A 23825-nucleotide genomic window follows, 5' to 3' on the forward strand; every position below is an offset into this window, starting at 1 on the left:
CCCATTCTCTGCTGCTGCCACAGTGGACTGGGACCTGCCACTCAGAGCTACTGCTGATGCTGCTACCATACTGGCCTTGGAGCAATGGCAGTGGCAGTGGTTCTGAGCCTGCCATGGCAGCAGACGCTTCAACCCCAGTGAGGCAGTGGTGGGGAGTGTAAAAATGGGAAGCCCCCCGGCTGCCACCTTCTCTTCACTGCTCATACCAACACACTCAGCTCTGCCCACTAGCTCACTCATCTGCCCACCTGGCTCTCCCTTCAGCTGCTTGCAATGAGTTTGCTCTGTGAAGTTCTCCTGCAGTGATTTGGAAGCAGCCAGTTGTCAGTGGTGAGTTGGTGGCTTTGAACTGGCAGTGGTGAATGGGTCGTAGTGAATGGTCCCTTTCCATATGTGGAGTTCCAAAATCTGATATTGTTTTGTAATCTTATCAGTGGTATCACTTCTGTTTTTATAATACTGGACAAGATTTTCTTAGAATCAAGGGCAACCCTCTGTAACCTTCTTAACAAGTAGGGCCTCATGTTAAGTCTTATGTATTCTGTTAAGTTACTGTACTTCTCAGCTGTCTCCTTAATGTTCTGCAGTGTGGATGTACATGGTCAACAATGCATGTATGGTAAGAAGGAAGCATATTCATGATTTCTGAAGATTCTCTCTGAATCAGGGTGGTGTGATGGCTCAGGGGTTAAGCATCTTGAGTTTCTCAGCTGGAAAGCTGACAGTTCAGGTTCAAGACCCAAGCATCACATGACAGGTTGAGGGCCTGTCTTTGAGTAGCTCCTGCCCACCTAGGAGTCCAAAAGCATGCAAATGCGAGTAAGAGGAAATAGTGCTCTGGATGGCCATATGACTACAGGAACATCTTTGGATGGTACTGGCTCGTGGCTTCAAAACAGAGATGAGTGCCACCTCTTATACTCAGCAATGACTAGCAGAGTAAAATCTACAGGGACTTCTTTCCTTTCCTTCTTTGACAAAAGAACCCTGTATCTCTGGTTCAGAAGCCTGGTGCTTCTCACTAGTTGTGTTATTCTCTGTACGGAAATTTAATGAATATTCCCTTTTCTGTGGTTCAAACAGATCTTAGCAGTCAATCTGGCAAAGTTTATGGTCAGCCAACTTGCCCAGCTGCTACAGCTACATCCCACACTGTTCCAACAGAATGCGCCTCAAGAAACTGCTCCCTACATTCCTTGCAGTTTACCAACCAGGCTTCAAGAGGTATGGACTACACACTAAACAGTATTTATTTATTTATTTATTACATTTTTATACCGCCCTTCTCCCGAAGGACTCAGGACGGTGTACAGGGCAATAAATACAAACTGAATACAAAAGTTAAAAATGAATTAAATAAATTCCCACAATTAAAACAATAAAAGCTATATTAAAACCCCAACCCTAACCCATCAGACCAGGTCAGACTGCTCAAATAGATACGTTTTTAAGTTGCGCCGGAAGGAGCAAAGGTCTGAATTGATCATCAATCTTTTTTTTTAAAAAAAATCTTTCAATGTAGCTTTATGGGAAATAAATAGCAGGAAGAGTAAAACATAGGAAAGAGTGATGAGGGGGGAGGGGAGGAGGGAAGCATGGAAAGGAAGGGGGAGAAGTGAGGAGAAGAGGAGAGGAATATAAAGTAAAATAAAGTGGAATAAATAAAGAATAATACCTTCCTTAAAACATACTTTAAACTACTGTATTCCAAATGCAGGTGTAATACAGTAGAAGTTCAAAACTTCCAAGGTCAATATGAATAGCAATGCGGATAGCGGACATCCTTGTCTTGTGCTTTTCTTTATATTAAACCTCTATCTAATCCCCATTTACAATTACTTTTGCTGATTTTTATGATATATTCTTAATTACATTCATAAACTTTTCTCCAAAATCCATGCAGTTGATTGTGTCATAAATTGCCCGCTTACATTATCTAAGGCTTTTTGAGCATCTAAAAAAAATAGTGTCATTTGTTTTCCTGGGTGCATCTCATAGTTTCTAATGTATCTGCCTCTTCTCCTCCCTTGCATTTTATGGCAGGATGCCAGCAAAGCGAGGTGTACTGAAGGCAGGCCTGACAGTTACTTCCAATGTTCAGCACGTATTAACAAATTTAAAAACTTTTCACCCCTATAAGCTTACTGACACATATCTCTTCATCCCGTATCCCTCCCTTATATATAAGCAGATCAATAAAACAAAATATTTAATCCTGGTGTCAGCAGGAAGTCAATAACGTGTGGCCAGAAATGACAGAAATTGTCATACTTTAACTTTGGTCAGATAAATCTATTTTATGTTCCTTCCATTTACTTTTAACAGTTTTAATCTTTAATTCAATCAAATACTGTTGTAAGATTTGATTTTTCTTCAGTTATTTTTATCCCATTTCATATATTTCATCAATGTTCTAACAAGCTTCTTTTGTAGATGCACTAAGAAAACATTTTCCAGGTGATTTTCTTAGTATATCCTTTGTATTTCCTTTTTAATTTTTAAACTTCAACCAGTATTTAGTAAGCGTGTTGTTTGGGTTTACATATTTAACATTAATAGTAATACAGTTTCCATTCCTACCGTTTATTCCATTTTTCTAACCATTTATAAAAAATTTCCCATGTTTGGAAGTATTCTGAATCTTGTTTCCCTTTCATTTTCAAGGTGACCCTATCCATTTCTTCACAGTCCAGAATTTTCTTAATTATATCTTCTTCAGATGGTATTTCTTTGTTTTTATAATATTGAGCAGATGTAATTCTTGCTGCTAATACATGTAATGTTAAGTGTACACATTTGTTATCACAGTTTTCTGAAATTATACCTAACACAAATAGTTCTGGTTTATAGTCTACATATCTTCCTGTCATCTTCTCTAGCCATCTATGTGTTTTTGACCAAAAGTTCTTTGCTTTAGGGCAGGGCTTTTCAACCATTGGCACCTGGCAGGTGGTACGCAACCATCCTAGAAAATTGGTAGAGGAAGAGGGGACTGAGCTGAACTGGTGGCAGCACTGCACAAGCCTGAGTGGCTGGAGCTGCACGGCTGTCAGGGCTCAGCGGAAGCGCCAGGATCAGTGCCACTTTTCAGCTGATCAGCATTTCTTCGGGGCTGTCAAGGCTCAGTGCAAGCACCAGGATCAGCACCAGGCTCCAGCTGGAGCTTGGCGCTGATCCTGGCACTTCTGCTGAGCCTAGAAGAAGTGCCAATCAGCTGGAATGTTACAGTATCTCCATGGTCTTGTGATTTACATTCAGATGCTTGGTAACTGATACATATTTATGACGGTCACAGTGTCCCAGGGTCATGTGAAGTGACCAAAACCTGTTGCAACCACCCAGCAGATGGGGGGGGAGAATAAAAACCAAACACCCCACCTCACCCCACCCCTGCTACCAATCCTCAACAGAAATGCTCACAACAATGAAAACCTCGGACAGGAGGAAGAGCGCCACCGGGCAGGCAGGTGTCTTGCTCAGCTGTGGCTTGGGGGGCTCTTTTTTCAGTGCCATTGTAACTTCGAACAGTCACTAAGGGAACTGTTGTAAGTCGAGGACTACCTGTACTTCATCACTTTTTTCCTTTTCTTTTTTTTTGGGGGGTCATCACGTTTTTGACACCTTGCTAGGCGACTGGTATTGCCATATCCTAAAAGTGGTACAATGAGTGAAAAGGTTGAAAAGCCCTGCTTTAGGGCGTGTCCACCAAACATGGTAATACGTGCCTGGATTTTGTCTACATTTCCAACAATTGCTAGATATATTTTTAAACATTTTTGCTAATCTTGCTGATGGTAAGTGCCATGTGTAGAACATTTTATATACATTTTCTTTATAAGTAGCTGCTCTTGTTATTTTATGGTTTCTTTCCCATACGTATTGCCATTTTTCTCTCTACCTTGTGCCCATTTTTTTTTTGCTCATTATCATTGTTTCTTCAACTTGTTCATCTTCCATCTTTAAATTTAACAGAACACTACAGTTTCTTAATCAGTTTGCACTCTGATGACAATAGTATCTGGTCAAAGGTTGACTGATCTTTGTAAAAACCATATATTTTTGCATCTTTCTCATATCTCATTTGCATTTGAAAATGTGGCCAGCATGATAGTTCTATGCCCTGTTCTTCCAATTCTTGTTTAGTTTGTAGTTTCCCATCAGTATTCAAAATATCTTTATAGGTCACAAGTTGCTCATAATTAAATTTGGGTGTACAAACACCTCCATTGTCAAACTCTATCCTGGTATTTTCATATAAATTCTTGATTTTATCTTTTCCCATGTCAGAAGCAATGCATTTCTTAGTGGTTTTGAAAGTTCTTCCCATACCATACAAAGGCATGCCATCCAAGTTGTAGATCATGCCCCTCTAGGTATAATAATCTAATCTTTCTAAGGGTTATCAACTTTTAACCAAGTTAGTACAGCTGCTTGATAGTATAAAACCCAATCTAGTAGCCCAACGCCTCCATTTTCTTTCGCTTCTTCTAACATTTTCAATCCAGTTCTAGCCTTTTTCCCTTGCCAAATAAATTTCAATATTGATGCATTTAATTCATCAAAAAATTCTCATTTTTTATCCTTTTTGTTTGAAATAAAAAAGTAGTTTTGGTAGGATATTCATTTTGACAGTCGGTATTCATCCCAAAATTGATAGTTGTACATTTTCCCCTTTTTCCAGATCCAGTTTTATTTGTTTTAGCAATCTTATATAATTCTTTTATTGTTGCACATCTTGCTGTTAAATAAATTCCCAAATATTTAACTTCTTTAACTATTTGAAGGTTTGTTTGTTTTTTGGCTAATTGATTTTTTTGCTTTTCTGTTAGATTTTTAGTTAGCAGTTTAGTCTTTTCTCTGCCACTTCTCCAAATTCTTCTATTTTCTCCTTAAGTTTAGTGCTTGTTTCAAGCAGTTCTTCCAATTTGAAAACCAAGTCATCTGCAAATGCTTGTAGCTTATATTTTTCATCTTTTGTCTCCAATCCTTTAATTTCTATATCTTGCCTGATATTTCTGTTCAATACTTCCTGTGTTAATATAAATAATAATGGAGATAAAGGACATCCTTGCCTTGTGCCTTAAGGTTTGCCTGGATGCTTTTAGCACTTTAAAAAAGGCAAAGCTAAGCAGCAGGCAGAGTTGACCAGTAATTGGGCTGCCTGCAGGCATACTGCTGCCAATTTCATTTCCTGAAGTGCTGTTGGGCTCTACTAACAGCCCGGCTTGCAGGAACTATGCTAAATAAGCTTGCTATCACCACACTGTTATTTTAAAAAGGAAAAGAAAATCCTTCCCAATGAATGGTGATGTGTGTAGAAATAGCTGTACACGGTGGCTCAGTGGGTTAGGACTCTGAGCTTGTCGACCAGAAGGTCGGGAGTTTGGCGGGTCAAATCCCAAGTGCTGCATAACAGAATGAGCGCCTGTTACTCGTCCCAGCTTCTGCTAACCTAGCAGTTCGAAAGCACGTAAAAATACAAGTAGAAAAATAGGGAGCGCTACGGTGGGAAGGTAACAGCATTCTGTGCGCCTTTGGTGTCTAGTCATGCTGGCCACATGACCACGGAGATGTCCTCAGAGAAACGCTGGCTCTTTGGCTTTGAAACGGAGATGAGCACCGGCCCCTAGAGTCGGAAACAACTAGCATGCATGTGCGGGGGAAACTTTACCTTTTCCTTTACCTAGTACTGGTAGATAAGCTGCTTCTTTTGTTTCTTCTTGGTTTATCTTAAACAATCTATTAAAAAGTGTTCAGCATGCCTTCTTAGCTGCTCATCTAAATTTTGGCTCAGCAGTATTCATAATTACCACCATGTTTTAAAAAAGAGGAAACGTTATTCTGTTTAACAATCTGTATCTTTTGGGAACAATCTGTTTCCTCAGGATGTCCTAATTTAACCTGCCAGTCTCTTTGTTTCTCCTCTTTTTCCATCTCTAGGCTTTTATGATGACTCCTTGTCCAAGCCAACAGGTTTGCTTTTGGCTTCACTGGACTCAAAACCATCCTCCTGCGTGTCTTTCGGACTCCCATCTTCATGCTCAAGGCCCCTGCTTGGCTGCTGCAGAATGCCAGCCTTCTCCCTGACTGAGGCTCAGCAGGAGTTGCACATGCTACAGAAGCAACTTGGAGAAAGTGAGCTTTCCTGGCCCAGCACCCCATCTGGCATGTAGCTTTGCATGATGTGCCTAACCTTTTCTGCATGGTACCTTCATCACTGTCAAGGATAGCATAGACCATTGTTTGCTTCTTTCCTTGGTGATTTGTGGCTGACCTTTTAGAGGTTCCAAATATAAAATACAGCTTAGCAGGTTTAGTGTAGTGGTGAAGGCGCTGGTGTAGAAACCAGGAGATTGTGAGTGTTAGACCTTTAGGCATGAAACCCGGATGGGTCACCTTGGGCTAGTCACTCTCTCAGTCCAGCCTTTTTCACAAGTTCGTTGTTAGGGAAAAGAGGAGGGAGTGTTATGTATGCTCATTGCCTTGAGTGATTTATAAAAAATAATAGAGGGGATAAAAAAAATCATAGATAAATTCACTGGTGTGATTTATTTGGAGCTTCTATGGAAGGAATTAATATTGTTCTGCTCCATGAGGAAGTTCAGATAGTTTGATCAGAGGTAGTCAACAGTTTAGCAAAACTGCTGCAGAAAATTCTTAAAGTGAACATAACAACTAAACCAGAAACTTTCCTGGGTCTAATAGAAAGAGAACTGTAAAAAAAATTTGGAACTCTGATTTTATATATGGTGACGGCAGCAAGATTGCTCTATGCCCCAAAGTGGAAAGATGCCTCGATCCCTACCATGGACGAATGGCTACAAAAGTAGATGGAATTAGCAGAGCTGGCCAAATTGACTGTGTTGATAAAAGAAAAGAACATAAGTACTTTTGTTTCTACTTGGAAACTGCTTCTGGACTTTGTGTTGAGGTGGGAAAAAATGATATGATTTTGTGTTTTACCGAATAGACTGATTTGCCGATACAGAAATGTAAAAAGTTGAGATTTGATTTTAATGTCTGATTTTACTGCAACAGAGAGAGTCGGAAGTCAATATCTTTTGTTTCTTTCTCTCCCTTTCTTCACCCACTTTTGTTTTCCCTTTTTTTACGGTTGTCCCCTACTATTTGTGTAAGGACCTGCCTCAATTAAGCCTCCCAAGAAAGCAGAACTTTTGAAACTTGCATTGTCTCAACAGGAACTTTTATTGGAAGGCATTCACAGCAGGATAGTAAGGCAGGATCTGAAGATTTCCCAGGTGAAATGTTATATTAAAAGAACCCTTTCAAACCCCACCCCAACTGTCCATCTGGCTGGTTCAAATTAAGCCAATTCATAGGTGTCAAATTGTTGAGAGAAGAACCAATAAGGCTGTCAGGTTTTTCTGTGTCTTCTTCCCTCCGCCTGGAGATAAGGTAGATGGCCAGAGGCACATTCCATTCTCACACCAAGAAAAGAGAATAGAACAAAGCAAAGGCAATACACTGCAGAAAGAGAATAGAACAAAGCAAAGGCAATACACTGCAGAATACTCATGTCCCTTCCCCACATTAGAATGGCAGAATCAGAAAAATGTAAATATAGGAAAGGCAAAATGCATTAGAGTTCTGACAATTTGCTTTTGTATTTTCACATTTTATATTATAAATGAATAAAACTAATTTTAAAAAACAGTTTAGCAAAACTGCCAGGCTGTGGTGAACTAATACTACTTAATTGTAACTTGGTTTCTGTGAACATGAATTACATGACTTTGATGTTTCATTGCAGCACAAGACACTAAAATACAAACTAGTCAATCACACTTTGGGCTACCATACTATATGGATACTATTCTTGAGCATGTATATGTTGTATAAATCCAGAAATCTGGATTGAATATACTCTGATTAAGTGAATCATGGGTAAGGATCTTGTATAAAGACCTTCAGTGATCATCACTGTTTTCCTACTATATACATGTATATTCCCTCCTGAAAGAGAACAATGGGTTGGAAGAGCAGATATATCTTCCTGTGAATAAGAAAGTATTTAATTGCCCCTTTTAAGATAGAGAGGTTGAACTAAACAGTCAGATTACTACCGCAGTACCAAAAGGTTGATGCCCTAACTTCTCATTAATATCTCTAAAAGAAAAATCCTGAAGGCTATTGACATCCATGATGAGAGTGGGTCAAAAAAAGTAATAATATTTATTCAACTCTCAAGGAATCTGGAAGCTGACTACAATTAAAGAAATTATAATAAAATCAATAAAGGATAAAAGATAAAGATAAAAGATACAAGGGAAACAGACTAGATGGGAAAAAACCCAGTACCTAAGGCTTGGGTGAAGAGCCATTTTAAACTATAGCAGAGTGGGAACCATCCAGATCTCAGGGGGAACCCCATTCCAGAGGATGATGATGGTGGACACTGATTTGCAATATAGGTTTTGCCTTTTTTGGACAAACATTAACATCTCTCTCACGCACACACAAAGGGGTAGGCCTTGCATGAGTATACCATTCCGCTATCTTGCCCATTTTGACACACCCAAACAGATACATGTCCATGGATTCTGTTGAAGCAGGCTGTTCTTATGTAGGGTTTGGTAAGAGTCTCCCATGCATCAACTACAGCTAAATTCATTCTTTGATTACCATTCTGCCCAGGGCTTCTAAAGTCGGACAGACACATATAGGAAGAACAAAAATGTACATACAGATGCAATATGTTACTTCTTTACATGACAAGAAAATAAAATATTTCCTATTGACCTCTTCTGGCAAAAAAATCCAGGAATCATGCTCTATAAGAAATTCCAGCCTCTGATGTCCTGTTATTTGTTTCTGATCATTAAAACGCTTTTAATGAAACATTTTTGAGAAAGGAAGGAAAAAGGAAACAAAAAAGAGGCAAAAGATGTGAAGAAAAATAAAACACAAAGTGAATAGATATGGAATATAGAAGCATCACAGAATTAAATAAATAAATATTTTCAATATTTCATTAGTTTTACAAAGCTGAACCTTATGGGATTTTAAAAACCACAACCATTGTTAGTATATATCATCAATGGCAATAAAGCAAGTATAAACCATGAAAATAAAGTAATTTCAGCTTGAAGAATGCAAAGTAGAAAATTATGACTTTACTGGAAGCCAATTTCAGATATATGGAATGTATGGAATTTTATAACGTATTTATTATAATTATAATAAAAATGATTTCCAAGTTGTATTATTTTTCAAAAGCAAAGTTATTCTGAACACAGTCCTACTACCACAACTGAATTACTCATTCTTCTGCAGAAGGAACCAGAACTAATGTTTTCTGATTGCATCTAATTTCTTTTACCTACCAATACCATTGTTGATAATTTGATTTCATCTCCTGGTAAAAAGTCTGTGAGGCATTAGTATTACTGAAACTTGACAAGTATCACTTTGAACCATGAGATGGATGGCAAATAAATTTAATAATAATCTACTTACCAAGGAAGATAGGCACATCAGATGGTTGAAGAAGAAAAAAGGGCATTGGAAGAACATATGAAGAACAGTGAAGAAGATGTACTGAAGTTAGTATACCAGGAAGCCTTACTACATACTGGAGAGTCCAATCTGGGCTACAAAAATAGAGCCATGGGAAGACAAAGTATTACACGGCCAGTACATAAAAAAAACTAGCAGGCAAGGTAGATAACAAGCCTGGCAATGGAAAATTCAAGGATAATTCATAAAAGAGGGGATAATTCTGGCTGCACAAGACTAAGCCTTAAGAACAAATGCATACAAAGCTAGAATTGAGAAGATAGCAAGACAGCAAGTGCCCCTTCTGCAAAGAAGCTTCATAAAGAGTGGGCTACCTGGTTGGCTGCAGCAAGAAGATGGCACAGTCTGACTACAAATAATGGCATAACAAAGTAGCAACAATGGTGCACTGGAAGATCTGCAAGAAATACCATTTGCCTGCAAGCAAGAATTGGTGGGATCATAAAGAAGAGAAAGTAATAGAACCTAAGTTTCTGGGGAATAATAATAATAATAATAATAATAATAATAATAATAATAATAATAAGGAGGAGGAGGAGGAGGAGGAGGAGGAGGAAGGGACGGAGGTCATCTAGGTCATCTTTAGAATTCAAACAGACAGAAACCTCAGATTTAATTGTGGAAAACAAAGACAAAAATGGCAAAGAAAAATAAAAGAGAAAGATAATAAAATACAAAGACCTTCAAATAGAAATAAAACAACTGTAGCAAAAGAAAGCAAAGATAGTACCAGTAGTAATAGACACCTTGGGTGCAATCCCAAAGCATCTGTGGAGCACCACTTGAACATCATCAGCATTTACAAAATCAATTGCAAAAGGCAGCTTTATTTGAAATAGCTTACATCCGGCAGCAATAACTTTAACACCATCAAACATAGACATCTGCCTATCCAAGATCCTTGGGAAGAACTTGGTGATTAAAAATGCCAAGTCCAGTCTAAATATCTGGCCGTCTGTGTGATGAACCATAATAATAATAATAATTGTCTGTAAAAACAGGGCTTGTCCCTGTAGAATTGTGCCAATGCACTGATACTTTCTAATTACTGATACCCCTCAAAATACGCCTATGCTGTGGTGAAAGATTTGTCCATAGGACCTTCCCTAATCCTCTTTGTTCCAGGTTTGTTTGTTATTTATTAAATTTATATGTGCGTCCATGTCACAAAAAGTGACTGGGCAGTGTACAATGTAAAAGTGTGTTATATTTATACTGGTATAGATACTGCTATATACTGCATGTTCCTTTGTCTGTGGTAGCGGGCATGATATGTATCTCTCCTCTAGTAATTTATCTGTACCTTGGCTTCCAACTTTGCCATCAATAAAACAGAATAATTTATTGGCATTTTTCCTGCAGGTGGCAAAATTATCTCTTCCAAAAACAGCCATCATCCTTGCCACCATGTTCCTCACTTATTTCATGTAGAAAATACTGCTAATTCGAAGACTAAATCCAAAGAACAATTGGAGGAAAGCTGCATCCCCCCACGTACTCATCCATGCAGGCAGCCTCAGGAGGGACTTGCCTCTGCATCATGTTGCCCACCCACCCTTCCTACACATAAACCCTCACGTAAGTTCTGTGATTCTACCCTTTGGTGAATATGTGAGAAATTATTTAGAATAGAATAGAGCTGGAAGGGATCTTGGAGGTCTTCTAGTCCAGCCCCCTGCTCAAGCAGGAGAACCTATACCATCTCAGATGTCATCCCTATTTTTATTTTCTTTAAACTAGCCAAATCCAAGTCCTGCAGCCTTCATATGTTTTAGTCTCCAGTTGCTCTTCTCTGAACTTTTTCCAAGGTCTCAGCATCTGTTTGTAGTATGGTGACCAAAATTCTTCGCATTATTTGAGGTGTAGTCTTACTAGGTTTTTATAAAGCGGTACTAATACTTCATGTAATCTTGATTCTGTGCCTCTGTTTATACAACCCAGGAATGTATTGGCTTTTTTGGCTGCTGCTGCACACTGCTGGCTCATAGTCAAGTGATCATCCACTAGGACTCCAAGGTCCCTCTCACAGTTACTGTTTTTGAGCCAGGTCTCGCCTAATCTGTACTTAAATCTTTGATTTTTCCTGCCTAAATATAAAACATTGCTTTTCTCCACGTTAAACTTATTTTGTTGGATAGGGCCCATTGTTCAAGTATGTCAAGATCTCTTTGGATCCTGAGGTCTTCTGGGTCATAAACAAATTGATCCTTTGAGTTACTTAGGACATTACATGTAAGAGCTAAATAAACACATAAGAAATCAGTTTCAAGAGTTTCTTTGGGTATTTTTTTCCCCTTAGGGATAGAATGCATGATAATATCATGACGTTAAAAGTTTTAATGATACTATTATTAATTTACAAATATGTGCATTTCATCTGATCTTTTCTTATCCATGAATTTCTTAAGGTGCCAAAGTTAGCTCTTACCTTCTGAACACTATCATGATTCTCTTTTTCATTTTGTTTGCACCCTTTGTTTTTGAATTAATATAGGTGCTGATTTTCTAGAGGAACACATGTTTGAGATTCGAAGTCTCTGGCAGTGTCTAGAGAAGTCCATCTATACCAATGACCGTTTGCGGGAACAACTGGAAATATATCTCACCTCAGTGGCAAAGAGAAATGGTGCGAAAGAAGCAGAATCATCTGCTCTTGGAGTGTCAGATATAACATGCATGTGCTGTCAGCAATACCTAGCTCTTCCCCCCATTCTCATCCCCTAGTAGTTCAACAACAGGAAAAATGCTTTAATGGTGTAAATAAGATTACAAATGGCAACAAGTTTTGATAAGCACATTAGACATTACTAAAGCACAAGTTATGGTTATTAAAGTTGTTAAAATCAAAAGTTATTAGACATTTCTAAAGAGTCTGGCCAATGAAAAACAATAATTTGATGAAGTGATTGTGATTGCCACAACTTCATTTTCATTATAAAACCTTTGCTGCAAAGGTTTTAAGTATGGAACAACCTCAGTCTTTAGTATTTTGAGTCACATAACTGAATATAAAAATCTAGTTTAAAAAAACCTGCTCTATTTTGCTCTTATAAGTAAAGTTTTATTATGTCCAACCATTAGGGCAAGTGACTTCTGAATTCTGAGCTCCTTTAATGACTAGTGTCTATTCATTAGTTTTGTTATCTACTAGCATATCAATTTAAGAGAACTTGTAAAATTCAGCTTTTGGAGAGACCAAACATCTAGAAAGCAACATTCTTATGCCAACAAATATATCTCTATACTGTATTATAAGATTTCCTTAATAAATTCATATATTACAAGATCACCTCAGATACCTCTCTCAATTTCCAGAGCTGGAGCAGCTGCAGAAGGCTCTGCTTGAGTCACATTCAAAACTCCATGATGGCAAGCTGAAGCTGGAATGGCAGCGGATTGAGCAGCAGCGACTACAGGAAGACATTCAGAGCAAGCAGCAAGATCTTGCACTGCTTCAAAAGGAGGTCATAGCTTTACAGATGAACAATTCCAGGTAGGATAAGCTGGTGGGAATCTGCTGAAAAGGGGCATAGAAAAAGAAGGGTGGACTTTTTTTTCTTGACCTGGTACTTACGGAATTCCATACTAATTTTTTTGATCTTGAGATGGAAGGGGGTGTATTTTATGAGTAAGGTGACTGATACTTCAGATGGGTTATCTTTAAAATATCTAAAGAGCTCTATGGAATTAGGCCATCTGGTTCACCATTTGGTATCACAGTTGGATGCATTTATGAAACTCACTGGACTGGATGGCCAGAGTTTTCTTCCACTGCTGCTTTTAGTGATGTGCATCTTCACAAGGACTGGTCTGGTCTGACAAAAAATTTACCATGGCAGAGGTTTGTTGAGGATCACTGTTCTTTCAATCCTAGCATTTAATCCATAAAATCTTTTGAACAATAATGTTAGTTCTACCGTGTCATTAAATTCCATGAGAAATAGACGGATTTGTAACTGGCTGACAAACCACATTCAATGTGTAGCCCTTACTGGAACTGCATCTACAAGGAGGGAAGAAGGCAGCATTGTACCCCAAGGTTCCATTTTAGGCCCAGTACTGTTCAGTATCTTCATAAATGGGCTGCATAAAGAACTCTCTGACAAATTGAAAGATAAAAAAGACAAGTATAGAAAGTGGAAAGAGGGGCACATAACTAAGTCAGAATATCAGCAAATAGCCAGAGCCTGCAAAGATGAAGTGAGGAAAGCTAAGCCTCAAAATGTACTAAGGCTTGCGACCAAAGTGAACAATAACAAAAAAAGCTGCTTTCAACATGTAAAAAACAAGAAAAAAGTGAAGGAATGATTGGTCCATTAGTGGGTGAAAGTGGCAAGAAGATGACAAGCAACAGGGAGAAAGCAGAACTATTTAACTATTTAACTCGTTTTTTGTCTTTACACAAAGGGAAAAAACAAACCATCCTATCAAAAATAGTTCCATAAAAAAACAGAATAGAAACACAAGTTAAGATAGGCAAGAAAATGATAAGTGAGCACCTGTCCAGTTTAGACGAGTTCAAATCACCAGGACCAGATGGATTACACCCCAAGATTCTCAAGGAACTGGCAGATGTGATCTCAGAACCACTGAACTATATTTTTCAAAGATCCTGGAGGACTGTGGAACTACCAGAGGATTGGAAAAGAGCTGATGTAGTTCCCATCTTCAAAAAAGGAAAAAAAATGGATCCAGGAAATTACAGACCTATCAGTCTGACCTCAATACCTGGGAAGATTCTGGAAAAGATAATCAAACAACGAATCAGCAAGCACCTAGAGGCAAACAAAGTCATTACTAAAAGCCAACGTGGGTTTGTCAAAAACAGATCAAATCATTGATAAAGGGGGGGGGGGCTTATAACTACTTGATAAACTTTCCAGAGAAGAAGATTTTACTCCATGAAGTCAAGCTGGAAGGAGTGAGGATCTAGGATGGATTTTTCTTTGACATTTGTAATTGAAAGAAAGTCTTAATCCAAAATTTTAAAATGTAATTTTCATATGTTTAAGTAATTCATAAAGTATGCAAAATGTTATTGAAAATGTATTTGAGAAGGATGTTTACAAAAAAAATATTCTATAAGGGTAGTTTGGAGGGCGGGATCTAAATTTAATACTGCAGTTCAAACCCTGTATATTAAGAAGTTAAAAACAGATGCATTCGAAAGTTTTGATTCTAGAAAAATGTTTAGAGAAATAAGATCAAAGTATTTTTAAAAATATAGTGACCATTTTTAATAAAAATGATAGATGACAAAGATTATTAGGTGCAAATAGAAATACATATTATTTCCATAGCCAGGAAGATAAAACAGGAATAGTTAAATTGATCATTTTATTCAAAGAGGAGAATATATTTGAGTATGTTTTTCATTTGGGTATCACTTCTGGATATTGTTCTTGTGATAGAAAAAAAAATGAATGACTTTGGTTTATCTATCAGATAGACTTTTCGTTGAAGAATAGCTAATTATTTATTGTGTAAAAACAAAAAGTTTAGGCTGTAGGTTTTTATCTTGTACTGTGTTAAAAAGAGTTGGAAGTCAAAGCCTTTTTTTTCCCCTTGTACCTCACACCTTCTTTTCCCCTCTACTTTTCTTTCCCTTAATTTCCTATTTCTATTTTTCTTTGTATGTTATATATTAAATAAATAAAAATAGAATGTCCCAATTATCTGGGATAGTTTGAGGATTCCTGCCCGGGAAAGGAGACCTCCAAATTCTCTTGTAATCTGTTGATTCGATTTGTGAGGAAATTCAGTCTCTTTCCATGAGACTTCAATGAAATCTTCAGTGAGCAGGTTTTGGCAGAACATTAGTATGAGCACTGCAGTGACATCTGACATTCAGCCAATGGAAACCTCAATCACAACTCTTGTTTGCTGGTGGGGGGATTTTTGCAGGCTTCAGCAGAGAATGATAATGCTTCAGCAGCAGTGTGAAGAAAACAGAGTGCTCTTCCAGACCCAGAAGGCTGAATTATGTGTCTATGAAGCACAGCAGGGACCACTGCAGAAGGCAGTCTCTGGTATGTCCTTACTCCTCTCCACTCAAGCTTTGCTAGTACACTATAGGATGTTAAGTTAAAATATTCTAAGATATCAGAAAGCAGTAGGTCCATCTGAAGCTTCCTGAACAAATACTATACTTCTCTTTTTCTTTCTGTGGTTGTAGGAAACAGCAACTGAGTCACTGTACAGGAACTATAGTTGCTGATGCCAGAGCAGTCCAGAACTGCAACTTCCAACTTAGGCTAACAGTGTGGTTCTTCCTTTGTAGGGGAGCATAAACTGCTGCTGACAGAAGATGACAAAAAACAAGGAATTCATGTCATAGGATACCTTCAGGACTATAATACTCTTAAGAAACAGATTTTGGATGCCAAGACTCGAATCCACCAAATGGCATCACTTCTGCAGCCTCACCTGAAACTACAGGACAACATGGTAACTGGGAAGATTACGCTGCTGAGGACAGAGTACTTTCATTGAGATTTAAATTCCTTAAGGGTTCCATCTTTCACCACTGGAAACAGTTTTGACCAATGTTCTGAATGTCCAGGATAAATGATAATTTATAATCCACCTCCATATTATTGGGAATGGTGCACTGCTGGGCTCTTTCAAGCTAGGGATGGTAAGCTTCTAACCCAAGAGTGAGACAGAACATTTATGAAAAGGTACTTCATGGAGATGAGAGGTGTTGCAAGAGAGATGAGACAACTATATTCCTTCACCAGAGGGAGGAAGGAAACATCAGAGGCTACCAAGGAGCGAGGAAAATATAAGATATTTGCATTGACCAACCTCTCTATTTCCACAGATTTTCTGCCAAGAAAACACTAGGAAACTACTCATCCATACCAGCACTTTGCATCAGATCCTGGAGAATTCCACTTCCCTCCTTGCAATGTTTTGGAGAGCATCATCTCCCATGCCTCTCAGCCCAGCTCAAATAAGGCAACCCACAAAGGGAAGTATCTTGCTATTACTGTGGAGCAGTTTCTCCCCACTGGGAAATTTGAGGTGACAATTTGATTGGCCTGGGTAAATAGTAGCTGGAAATCCATCTCAATATTGTAGAATTCTAAAAAACCTTTTCCAGTTCCGTTTAAATAGCGTTGATTGGGTTTTCTCTCTATGCCAGTATATTGCAAAATTCCCCCCAAATCATGTTAAGGTGTTTGGAAGCCAACCATTTTCCCATCTGGTGACCTAAGTACCAATCCTAGAGCTGTGTCCTTTGATAAGAACAGGCCACCTCACCTCTATACTCTTCAAGATGGTTTATCTTCCCTTCCCTCTTTTGCTTGGTACTCTCTTTAGCTTTTTAGACAACTCAGGATGATTTCCAAGTGCCTCTTATTTGCATCATAAAGTTTATTAGGGTGAATTATTAAGGGAATATTAGGGGGAGAATTATTGGGGGAATATAAAGGGAACAAGGAAGCAACATTGTTGATACCACTTCCCCTATTCTTCAATGTGTGGCAGAGATGGCCCTATTTGCCCAGTCCATTGCAGACGACCAGACATTCCGCATTGCTCCATCTAGAATTTCCGGTGATCATTCTGAACAGTTTAGAATTGCTGGGGCTGGGAAGCTCTTCCGTGCTATTGTTGACAAATTCTGTAACAAACATAGGGAGCAGTAGGGTGGCAGATACATGGATGAGGAAATAAGAAAGGGAGGGTGTACAGATATCAACAGTAAGAAAAGAATACGTTAAAAATGGGGATATTGATGGAGCTGCAAATACCAGTGGGACTAGCATCTACAGATATAGCTTGGCAATCACAAAACTGAGAAATTAAAATAGGGAGCTAAAAGAACAGAGAATAGATAGCTCTATGAATTTGGCTCTAGATATGCTCATCCTTAATTTCCCACTACCACCATAAATATACTTTTATATTGGCTCAGGGAGTTCTACATAGTTTTCAAATACAGTACTTTAGAAGACTGGGAAGAATTTTAAAATACATTCTCTTCACATACGAAATGTTCAGTCCGTCTAATCTTTCAGAGCACTCTATACATCTAGGTAACTTGATAAAAGTATAAGCTTCTTTTTTAAAATAATATGCAATTATTGTAGTCATCCTAAGAAATAAAATACTTGTTTTCACAGGATCAGACAGTAGCTGAAGAAATCCAAATACTCAGAGCCAAATTGGTTGAGCAAGAGAATCGTGTGCAGAGTGCTAACCATATCAAAGGAAGTGTGGAGAATTTCATTCTCACTCACTGTAAGTGTCCTGTTTCATGGAATGGATTGGATAGGACCACGTTCCTGTTTCTGGTAGTCAAGCATCCCAAGAGCATAACTCTAGAGCATTAATGACTCTGTCTGTGTGTCACAGTCTCTCCCCACTACATTTTATTCTCTACATCTCGATCCATTCTTGATGGAGTTTGAGGCAAGAAATCTGTAGAAGAGGGGGCGATCTGACATATTTACCTTGCAAGTTTACAGTAGTTACTCCTGCAGGATCATGGGAATTTTGTGATAGAAAGGGTGGTGTCCTCCTAGAATTTTCAACTGTCGAATGCCCAACAAGCTTTGGAAATCTTTTCCACATGTCACTGAGCTACAAATACCTGTCTCAATGTACTCCTTGATGAAAAGGAAGAAAGTTAAATTTGCTAATGAAAGTTACAGTTATAAATTAGACAAAAAAGGCTAAAGAATCCTTATGAAACCCTCTTTCCAAAATGACAATGGGCTAAGTTTTTTTGGAGACAAAATTATTCCTCTTCGCTTGCTGAGTCAATATATCAGAAAGGAACATTTCACAAAGGTCTTGCCAAGGTAGGCAATTAACACAGAGATGAGTTGGAGACAAAGAAACTAATTCAAATTATGATTGACACTTTCTTTCCTACAGTGACTGGAACATACAATGTGCTGAAGAAAGCAAGAATCAACCTGGAGGTATGTTCACTTTCATCTCTCCTTCATAAGATGCTGGTATTCCAAGACTGAGGATAGAGAGAAGGAAAGCTATTAGTTTCCTGCTTCCCATTCTTGTTTTTTTACCTAGCTTTTTTACTTGTTTCTAACAAGGTAATATGGGCTTTTACACTCCTAAAGTGGAACTTAATATGCTAATATTGACTTCAAGGTGAATCTCTTCAGCAATTGACTCAGTTATACAAATGCCTCAGTCTTGACACCATAAATAGGCATCCTGCTCTTCTGTTCATAGGGCCATCTTTTGATCTATATTTTTGTGGCCAGAGCATTAAATTATAACTAAGGGTATTAGCATGTGTTAAAATAACTGCTGTGAATGCTTCAGGGTGGGATGAGATGTATTAGGACAGGGCTTTTCAACCAGTGGTACGGGTACCACCTGTGGTACATTGGTACCTGGCAGGTGGTACACGACCATCCTAGAAAAGTGGTAGTGGGGGAGGGGAATGAACTGAACCAGTGGCAGCACCGCACAAGCCTGAGCGAGAGATGGCTGGAGCTGCAGGGCTGTCAGGGCTCAACGGAAGGGCCAGGATCAGCGCTTCTTTGGGGCTGTCAGGGCTCAGTGGAAGCACCAGGATCAGCGCCAGGCTCCAGCTGGAGCTTGGTGCTGATCCTGGTGCTTCTGAGCCCAGAAGAACACAGATCAGCTGGAATGTTGCAGCATCTCCAGGGTCTTGTGATTTACATTCAGATGCTTGGCAACTGAATCATATTTATGATAGTCACAGTGTCCCAGGGTCATGTGAAGTGACCAAAACCTGCTGCAGCCACCCAGCAGACGGGGCGGGGGATAAAAACCAAACACCCCCACCCCATCCCCACTGCCAATCCTCAACAGAAATGCTCACAACAGGAAGAAGAGCGCCGCCGGGTGGGCAGGCAGGTGTCTTATTTGGCTGTGGCTTGGGTGGCACTTTTTTCAGTGCCATTGTAACTTTGAACAGTCACTAAGCGAACTGTTGTAAGTCGAGAACTACCTGTACTTCATCACTTTTTTCTTTTTCTTTTTTTTGGTCATCAAGTTTTTGACACCTTGCTAGGCGACTGGTGGTACTCGGATGTTGCCATATCCTAAAAGTGGTACAACGGGTGAAAAGGTTGAAAAGCCCTGTACTAGGAGACAAAGCCTAATAGAAATGCTAGCATCTTTTCTTTACATCATTTAATTACAGGGGACGTCCCAGCAGCCTAAATCCATTTCTTCCATTGGCCAGTGAAGCAACGGGTTCATCCACACGTCAGACATATGGAGAAAGAAAAAATAGATTCAACATTCACTCCTAACCCATCTAGTTTTTTTTTTTCAAATCATCTCTTCATACGCTTTGCTCCTAGACTCAGTGGGAAATTTATTTGGAAATGCTCCAGACATTAGTGCAATGCAATCCCTGGACAAAAATTATGTATATCAGGTGTACAAATACAAATAGAGACTAGACTGTAATCAAACTGCTATTGCAAGAGAAAAGGAGACTGTAAAAATGACATCTCAGAGGTGTCCTAGTCTTAGTGTTTGATTCTTTGGAGTATGGTGCAAGAATCTGCATGCTGTTAGGATTAGGAAATTGATACATCATGCATTATCATTATTATTATATTTGGTTATACAGTCAGCCAGATGTTTAGATTGGATTTGGGATTTTCCTCCACCTATCAAGTCCTTCCCAAGGACAAGGAAAGCAGATGTATTTGTTTCATGGTGTTAAATATCATTACCAGGATGAAAGTTCTTCCCAGCTCTTTTGCAACTAAGTAATGCTGATTTTGTCGGCGCTGATGCTGCAGGTGTTTCAAATTGAACCCAATTATTGTAACAACCTTGCTCTTGGCAATAAGACCTGACAATAAGATCCACCTATTTGATGTTTTTATATATCTGAATTCCCATATTTTAAAAAAAAATCCTATCTGCAATTTACAGGTGGTGGAAATTGGCTCATAAATAGCATCATTTTTTTTCTTATTCTCAGTATAAACAGGCCTGTACTGCCTAAAGAAGCCTTTCATATGATTGCAAACCACTGCCATTCTCTTGCCATTTCAAGAGCCTTTCAAGGTGAGTTTTAGGCCTGGAATTAGCTTGGAGGCCTTGAGAGATGACCTATTCTAGAAGAGGGAATCCCTGTGTGAAATGCAGCTTTTAAAGCCATCAGTGATGGTATCTTTCTTCTAAGCTGTTTAAATTAAGAACTGGGGATTTTTTTTTGACAGTAGCTTTATTTGGATGACCAATAAGAGTAGAAAGTCTGGAGAACTAAGATTTACTCCTTCATATTTATGTTATATGTTTGTTCAACAATAAACCTGATGTGACCTATTGTAGAGTGTTTTACCTTTAATTTTCTATTAACCTAAAATGATTGACTGGATCATTGTAATGGTGTTCGGGATGAGGCTAAAAGAAGCAAATTCGTAGATTAGGACTGTTTCCTCCACATGATTTGTTCAGAAAAGGACAAAATACTTTTTGGTACAAAACAGAAATTTAGCAACTACAGTTCCTCTGAGATTGAGTAATCATGCTGACCAACAACACCTAGGATGGACTATTACAGTGGAGTTGACAAAGGAGCAATGAGTTTGGGGGCCCTTGGCATCTGTGCAGGAATAGTTTTGTCATGTTTATCTTCAAACACCTCATGACTGGATTGCTTTTCTGATTGTAGTCCTAAATAAACAGAAGCATAGAATCAAGATCATGCGAAGTATTAGTACCGCTTTATAAAACCCTAGTAAGACCACACCTGGAATGCTGCAACCAATTTTGGTCACCATATTACAAAAAAGATGTTGAGACTTTGGAAAAAATTCAGAGAAGAGCAATTAAGATGATCAAAGGTCTGGAGACTAAAACATATGAAGAACGGCTGCAGGACTTGGGTTTGGCTAGTCTAAAGAAAAGAAGAAATAGGGGTGACATGATAACAGTATTCCAGTATTTGAGGGGCTGCCACAAAGAAGAAGGGGTCACGTTATTCTCCAAAGCACCAGAGGGCAGGACAAGAAACAATGATTGGAAACTGATCAAACAGAGAAGCAACCTGGAATTAAGGAGAAACTTCCTAACAGTGAGGACAATTAACCAGTGGAAGAGTTTGCCTTCAGAAATCATGGAGATTTTTAAGTAGACAGCCTGCTTGAGTAGGGGCTGGACTAGAAGACCTCCATGGTCCCTTCCAGCTCTATTCTATTCTATTCTAAAATTCTATTCTATTCTATTCTATTCTAAAATTCTATTCTATTCTATTCTATTCTAAAATCTAAAATATTCTAAAAATATTTCGAAGGATATTCCCACTGCATGCAACTATGGTGGGGTCTATTCTTCTTCTGCAACACTCTCACTTATGAAATACTTACCCAGGAAAGCTTTTTTCAGGTGTGCTTTGTTGGGTTGGTCGGGATCTTTTTTTTTCTTTGCATTTTGGCCACCTATTATCTATTTCTTTTAAGAGAATACTCTTAAAAGCTGCTGGTACTAAGTAACTGTTACAATTTATTGCCAGAGATTTTTTTAAAAAAACAGTCCTAAAATGTTTTTGAAGTCATGGCATTAATATATCACAGAAAACCTTATTTTCTTATTTTACTCCCAGCAGGCTGAGGACAAAACATCTTACTTCCCAAGTTGGTCTGGGCTTTTCTCGGAGACCTCCTGCCTCTGGAAATAAAACCTTTCATCCCAAGGAAGGGCTCTAAACTAACTCAAAATCCAACAGGAACTTAGAATTGTTTGTTCTTGTTTCATAGGGTTTTTTTATTTTGGCCTAAATTTTATGAATCACATTTCTTTGGAGTTTTTTCCCCCCTTCATTTTCTGTATACATTAAAAATAGACTTAGACCTCTAAATTACCTCTGAAAGACAGGATATTTGAATAGCATCAATTAAAGACTCTACTCCCCAATAGAAATGTTAGATTACATTAACAAGATAACAGAAGCATCAGTTGCCACTCTGTCTGTGCTCCAACAGATTAGGGTTTAGACTTTTTTCCTTGTCACTGTAAGCAGGTCATACATTGTTTCATATGTGAACTAGAGAAGACTCAGCTTATCCATTCCTTTCTGATTCAAAGAAATTTCTGAACAAATTATATTGCATTTGCATTTAGACACATATCAGATCTGCCTGGCTCAGCTTGCGGCGGTGGGGGGGGGGTCCTTCACAGGAATCCTGTCATAAAAGAGAAGAAGGGAGAAAGAAGAGAGAAGGGTGAAAAGGTATTAAAGCTGTGTTTACGTGATAGGAAATCAGGAGAATGACAGGTGAGAAGGACCAGAGCAGCTGGATCCAATTTGTACCAGCATCCCACAGCCAGGCACTGTGAGAAGTATGCAAATGTGGGATTCGTTGTCTAGTTGAAATAAACCATCACCAGCCAAAACTAAGAGAAAACAATGGTAATTTATTTGTACTACTTTGCAAAGAGGGTGCTCCTTGTGCATGCAAGCACACAGTGGACATACCTTAAATCTTCAATACATTCTTTATATTCTCCGTTGCCATTACAAATTTACCTCCCACCTCTTCTTCATTGGCTTAGTAATCATGCTGTAATCATGCCGTCACAACCTATCCAAAGCTCCTAAATTGAATACATTATTTCCACCCCTGATTGCATCTCCCACCCACCCCTAATTTGATCGCCCCTGCCCTTATTTACAAATTACCTTTTTGGCTGTTAGTTCCTAGAGGTTGTCTAGAGTTACTATCATATTAGTAAATTCTGGTTAAGATCAGTTTTCAGCATAGCGGAGACCTTTCTAGATACAATTCTCAAGCTTCAGGTAGGCCAGTGATGGTGAACCGAGTGCCCAAACTGCAACCCAAAACCCACTTATGTATCATCGGGTGCTGGGTGGGCATGGCCCATTGGGTGGGTGTGGCCAATTAGGAGGGTGTGGCCCATTGGGTGGGCATGACTGCAGTGGTAACGGCAGACTGGGTGAGACTAAAAAGTTCAATCAATTCCAACTTTGTGAGATCTTTTTTTTCCTGTGAGAAGTTGAAATTGATTGATTGATTGAACCTTTTTTTTATACGGCAGTGGAGGCCTAAAGCGAAAAGGTTTTATAAAACCCAGTTGAAGACCTAGGACTGGGGCGATGGCACGCGTGCCCACAGGGCTCTGTGTGCTACCTGTGGCACGCATGCCTTAGGTTCACCACCACAGAGCTAGGTTCATGAGATTGAACTATATACCGGTACAATGTATTTCTTCTCAGGCTAGCATGTCTTCTGCAGTTTCTGTAAAAAACAATAGACCTTTTTCCCCACACGGATTACTCCCAGACATCTGAGTTC

General features: G+C 38.8%; 1 protein-coding gene across 5 annotated transcripts in view; it reads left to right on the plus strand.

Annotated features, from left to right (window-relative positions):
* The window catches only part of LOC310637193 (myomegalin-like), a 113072-nt gene extending 95297 nt beyond the window's left edge, over nucleotides 1–17775 (plus strand). For 4 of the 5 annotated variants that reach the window (XM_083357524.1, XM_083357525.1, XM_083357522.1 and 1 more), the window contains 8 exons: nucleotides 1084–1224; nucleotides 5941–6135; nucleotides 10900–11115; nucleotides 12032–12163; nucleotides 12853–13030; nucleotides 15442–15566; nucleotides 15818–15984; nucleotides 16361–17775. In XM_083357524.1, coding sequence (XP_083213650.1) covers nucleotides 1084–1224; nucleotides 5941–6135; nucleotides 10900–11115; nucleotides 12032–12163; nucleotides 12853–13030; nucleotides 15442–15566; nucleotides 15818–15984; nucleotides 16361–16567 — 1361 coding nt within the window. In that variant the 3' untranslated portion in view covers nucleotides 16568–17775. The remainder of the gene's footprint in view (nucleotides 1–1083; nucleotides 1225–5940; nucleotides 6136–10899; nucleotides 11116–12031; nucleotides 12164–12852; nucleotides 13031–15441; nucleotides 15567–15817; nucleotides 15985–16360) is intronic. The other variant, XM_083357523.1, reaches the window with a different exon arrangement.
* Nucleotides 17776–23825: the final 6050 nt, after the last annotated feature.

Source organism: Vipera ursinii (genome assembly GCF_947247035.1).
Source record: "Vipera ursinii genome assembly, chromosome: 3".
Lineage (NCBI taxonomy): Eukaryota > Metazoa > Chordata > Lepidosauria > Squamata > Viperidae > Vipera > Vipera ursinii.